The sequence below is a fragment of the Manacus vitellinus genome, unplaced genomic scaffold, assembly GCF_001715985.3.
Source record: "Manacus vitellinus isolate BGI_N305 unplaced genomic scaffold, ASM171598v3 scaffold_70_pilon, whole genome shotgun sequence".
Classification (NCBI taxonomy): Eukaryota; Metazoa; Chordata; class Aves; order Passeriformes; family Pipridae; genus Manacus; species Manacus vitellinus.
Window position 1 is genome coordinate 86,166 of NW_021940754.1, and position 5,560 is coordinate 91,725.

The window sequence follows — 5,560 nt, forward strand, 5'->3', positions numbered from 1 at the left end:
AGATTTCTAGGTGATAGTTAAGAGAATAGGTGCCATACTGCTTTCTCTAAGCTGACAAGGACATTTCATGTCTGACATTTTTACTATTTTAACAATTGTTTTACACATCAAGAAGAACAAAGGAAGCTTTCTGGAAATGACCAATTCTTGGAAGACAGGTTTTTTTCCTTCCCAGAAGGAATTACAGTGATGCTGATGAACAAACTCTCCACCCAACATCAGCTAAGAAATAACACTGAAATACTTTTTTCTCTGAGAAGATACAAGACCACGCTGGAGAAATAACTAGGAGAAAGTCTTTTACCCTTCCCTTGACCATTCTCACAATTTATCACACACGGAAGACTGGGCGTTTCAAGCACAACCATGCGAATATCTGGACATACCGTTCCTACATTGATGGAGTAGGATATATTTACTGGGGAAGGACATAGGGCAGCTGTCAACATAGCAATGTATAAAGCTTTGTGTACTGTCCTTTCTCCCCCATGTAGCGTTCCAACACAATATTCAGTTTTAGCTTTTAAACACACCCGGCAGGCACTAGCACCTACTTTGGTGGCCTTCTTCATGAACCTTGCATTATCCTTCTCTATGTCATGCCAAGAGCGGATGGGTGTTTTCAGTTCATCCCCCACCACCATGCCTGGTCCTTGTGTCGGTGGCCCGCCTGTAAACAGCATTATTCTGGCCCCTGTGTTTGGAAATGTGCCCTAAAATAAAAATAAAGACTTATATCAGAAGGAAGGGAGGGAGGGAGGGAGGGAAGGAAGAAAAAAGGAAACTTATTAAATTAAATGGTGTTATGGGGTTTGAAGCCTCTTTCTGAATTTTCGCCATGCCACCATGCAAGGGTGCTCACCGACAATGGCACCACAGTCTGGCCAGGCAGCAGTGGGAAGAGCTCTCTGCCATCCTTCCCTGCATTCCTTTGGTTTGCCAGGGGGAGGGGGGAAACCACGCAGCCGGGCGGTCTCCAGTCTCTTGAGGGGAGGTTTGGAGAGACAGACCATTTTCCCTCTGTACCCCTGTGGTTACTGTGTTTTGTCTGTTTTGGTCTGTATTGCTCTCTGTTATTAGTAAAAAAACTGTTATTTCGTTTCTACACGTTGCTCTAAAACTCTTGTATTTTCAAATTTACAAAAAGTTTGGGAGGGAGGGGTCTCTATTCCATGGAGGTCCTGCCTCCCTGGCATACATTGTCTTTAACCCAAGACAAATGGCAACAATGCTTTCTTGAGACAAGTGTCTGCATGTGTTTCTGCAATGTCATAGGCACCTGTCCCTGCTAGAGGCCACCTCGATAAGTAACGATGACAATCACAGCACTCTGATGAAGTTTAAACCCCAACTATGTTAAGCTTCCTGTTTTCAAAACAGGAAGCAGGCAGTTTCTGTTCACTTTTATCTTAGATGACCCTCAGATAAATCCAGTGCATGGTATCACCTGTTGTGTGGCCATACACACGAGACCTTTAAACACCTGTGAATTTTACCATTTAGATGAAACCTCCAGCCCACTCTATATCAGCTGGTGCTTATACACATCAAATGTCAGTAGAGACAAATTGCCCCTCTGCAGCCCAGTGTAACCCAGATGGACTGACACCTGCACACATCTCAGCAAACTCTGCCATGTGCTTACTTTGACCTGCTCATCTCAAACAGCAGCATTACAAGTACCTCCAATAAGCCAACTGCGATGGAAAGAGCTACTCCAGTGGAACGTAAAGGTCTCTTTCCCTGGGTCACTGGCCACGGGTCCCTTTGCAGTTCCCCAAGCAGATCTGTTAAATTCATGTCAATCTTATGTACTGGCTGTAGAAACCTGCAAAAATTCAAAAGAAATGTTGTCCTACTTCTAAGTTCAGAGAAGGAAAAAAGTGTCCCTTTGTTCCTGGCACACATAAATTGCATTGAAACAGAAGCAAAAAGACACGTGGCACATTGCCTTCTTACATCCAAACTTTCCAAGATAACAAGCCTGTGCAAAATAAAAAATTTGATCAAAAGAAGACATCAGACACTGACATGAAGGCAAAGTCACACAAAGAATAGGAAAAAAATTCAATGGTGATTTAGTTTGCTGAAACACGAGAGCTGTCACTGAAAAAGAGGAGCTGCAAAAGAGAAAACTGTATTCAACAGAGGCAAATACGGCTTTACTGTTCAGGGGTCACTGATGATCATGTTTTGGATTTGCTGGATCAGGAGGTAAGAGATGATATATAGGATTGTTATCCATAGTCCAGGGCCCCCATTCGCCGGTCAATCAAAGACAGGTCCTTCCTCCAGGTGACCCCTAAGCAATGTGCTTTCCAAAGGCAGCCACTCTATGTTTTACAAGTAGAAATCTAGCCTGAAAGGCAATCGTGTTCTTGCAACTGCAAACCTAAGATACTGCAGAAGTCTAATACACTGCCTGCAGCTCTAGTAATCCCATCCAGCAGCTCTAGTAATCCCAGACATACATATCACTTAATGTAGAGAAATAACTGTGACAAGACAATGCCATTTAAATCTTCTTTCTTATAAAAACTTCTCTTAGGAAAACTAGGTTTAGAAGCATGCCCCTAAGGGGCACAAAACATCTGCCCTGCTCATCTGTTGTGCTGGTGAGGCTTACCTGCTGGAAATAGGAGGTTGCTCTGGAGTTTGAAGAGGTCTTCCCTGTTGCATAGAGATGGCTGGCCTTGAAAGCCCAAGCATATCCTAGAGAATAGTAAAGAGGAGGCAGAGGAGATGTACTATGCAAACAGTAAACATATTACTTACATTACTATTTAACATACCCTGAGCCTGCAATACTGTAGCAATAAATATATTTAAATCTGTGAAATTATTCATCTTTGCACTCCCATTAGGAATGGATCAATGGCTCTGTTACATGAGATACACCAACTCAACCTTGGACAAGCTTCCAAGGGATTTACAGAGGCAAAAACTGGGAGGGCAGCAGGCTAACAGTTAAGAGCACTGAGCCCTCCTTTCTACCCAAGAGCCCTGTGCTTAAAAGACTAGCAGTGGTGTCAACAAAGCTAACAGGAACAAGCCAGTGGCCTACAAGATAGCAGAGCATACCTGTATTTGCTTAGCTGTCAGGTCCTTTGTGCCCCGAAACACGTAGCTCTTGGAAATCCCTTCACAGCTCAGCTCATGGACCTGGACCATCCTGCCAAAAGTGATCAGCCCCACCAGAGCACTGGCAGGCAGCAGGCTCAGGGACATCTGGAGGGACTCCTTCAGCGCCTGCAAATCCTCCTCTTCCAAGCACGTGTCAACAACATACAGGAAGATCAATGGCGTCTGCGGACCTCGCTGATGTGGAAAGAGATGAATTTTAGGGCCATGCATACACCAGGTGATACTTTTTAATGCCTTCAGCCAAGGCATAAAATTAGTCCTGTCATAAGCACCTTGAAGACGTTATTCATTTGCATTATCTAAAGTAAATTAACACATATATAATCTGTCACAGACAAGACAATTCTGGGGGCTTCAAACTTGCCTGTGATTCATTTACCTGCACTATATATTCAATTGTTGAAAACTGAGGCATAAGCTCTGCTGGTTGATTGACTTCAGATATGCCTGCATATGCTGGGGGGAACTGAAAAAGAGAACAAAAAATTAGGACAAGGAAGTTGCAGGACAGAAATGTAGGGCTCTCCTCTTCAGTACAGAGCCTGCCCTGCTCATGATGTGGTTATTGAACTCTTTATTTACTGCCACTGCACCAAGCTAATTAATTCATGACAAGAGACCCACACTGCTGCCTTCCTAAGCACAAACAACAAGTGGCCAGCAGGATGGACAGCTGCTCGATCCAGGGTAAATACAGTATAGGACTATAGCAGCAACTGTGCATTAGCTGAAAGTCTTGTAGCCATGAGGTAGTTTCTGATGCCAAAAGTCTATTCAAATCTAATGAATTTCATACTTTGCAAGAACAGTAAATATCAAGTGGAAAAAACACACAGGAAACACATGGGACAAAATAGCATTTTTATTTCCTTTCTATGTCCTGCAAGCCACCAAAATCACTGGCAAAACTGGACTGAAAATAGCCAAGATGTCAGGTAAAGCAGACTGTATTCTGGCCTGGGTTCAGCAGACAAAAAGGCCAAGGTATGGAATCTAGAGAAGGACAATTTAAGCTTAATGTCCTTTGTCAGAGAAGGCTATCAATAAAATGTTCACTGAAAAGATGAAAGGGCTGATGCTTTTTCCAACTTACCTGATTTCTCTGAAAACAGAAGTTACAAGCCCAAAGCTTGGCCCGATAGTCAACTTGGCTGCAAGGGAAAGATGAGGCATTAGCATGACTTCAGAAACAATTTTACAGCACAGCCTCACAATTATCCATGCTGGTTCACAGCACTGAAGAAGAAACAGTATCAGACACTCCAGATTGAATAACAAATGTTCTAAGGATTCAGACTCTTGTTCTATGGCCAGAAAGTTCATTAGCTTATTCAGCCCTGCCAGGCTTGTCAGCATGATGGACCACTGACAGCTCTCGGGAGCAAAGGCTCTGGTAGACAAAGACTTGGGTCTAACCCTTCTTTCACTACACTTAGGCTTATCTCAGTTGTCTTACTGTTTGTGCAGCTGTAGCACAAAGTTCTACAGTCTCAGAGCAGCAGGAGGCATCCACCTAGATCCTGTGCAAACACAGAACAAAGAGGCTGTTCCCTGCCCTAAAGAGTTTACTCTCCTCAGCCTGTTACAACATCCTGCTGCTGTGGTATGCCTAGCCATATTCTTAGTTCCTAGGTTTGGTCTCATTTTTTCTTTCTCTTACTAGCTTTTCCTGCTTTTTCTCAGCCCAATGCTACACTCAGAGTATGCATGATCATCACATGATTTTGGGACCAAGCTTATTCCTCTAAAATTACTTCCTGATGCTCATACTGGAACTGACCTACAAGCAGCAGGATGTGGAAGCAGGAAAACAAGTGAACATCACAGTCCAGAGGATGGTATCAGTAAAACTGGCATCTTTGTTTATTTTGAGTTTCAACATTCACCACAAAATTCTCTGCAGTGGTAGGAGGATTGGTCATTTCATCTCTGCCTTAACAGCCTCCTCCTGCCTCCTCTGGTCCTGCCAGCTCTAACAACAGACATGTTAATGTATCTCCTTAGGCACGTGTGGATTTTAACAAGCCCACCAGATCTAAATGAAAGAGCCTCCAGGCACTGGGCAGAGAAAAAGGGGAATAAGGAAGTAGTGAAGTTCAGACAAAAATTAGGTACTATTCAGCCTCTCTTAACATCCCCAGCCAAGAAATTCATACCAGAGCGGGTTAAGCACTGCTTTGCAAGTTGGCCTGCTGCAAAGCACCGGTTCATACTGCACAGGAGGCAGGTCAAGACGTTCCTTCAGTGGGGTCAGGAGACAAGCCAGCGGGACAACCATCCTTGTGGCCTCCAGCCTGCTGGAGGGCCACACGTTCCAGCTGAAACGCACTCCGTCACGCTCCTCATTTTGCTGGATGAACTCCAGGTAGGTCGCCATGGGACTGCAGAAGCTCTGAAAGGACATAAGAACACACGT

The 5,560-nt window shown here is 44.1% G+C and overlaps 1 protein-coding gene across 1 annotated transcript in view; it reads right to left on the reverse strand.

Annotated features, from left to right (window-relative positions):
- The window catches only part of LOC103762376 (SEC23 homolog B, coat complex II component), a 15,508-nt gene extending 9,948 nt beyond the window's left edge, over positions 1–5,560 (reverse strand). The window contains exons 1-7 of the mRNA XM_029964394.1: positions 5,301–5,560; positions 4,238–4,295; positions 3,524–3,610; positions 3,082–3,318; positions 2,627–2,712; positions 1,684–1,828; positions 224–713 (exon numbers count right to left, since the gene is read on the reverse strand). Of these exons, the coding sequence (XP_029820254.1) occupies positions 224–713; positions 1,684–1,828; positions 2,627–2,712; positions 3,082–3,318; positions 3,524–3,610; positions 4,238–4,295; positions 5,301–5,548 (1,351 nt within the window). The 5' untranslated portion in view covers positions 5,549–5,560. The remainder of the gene's footprint in view (positions 1–223; positions 714–1,683; positions 1,829–2,626; positions 2,713–3,081; positions 3,319–3,523; positions 3,611–4,237; positions 4,296–5,300) is intronic.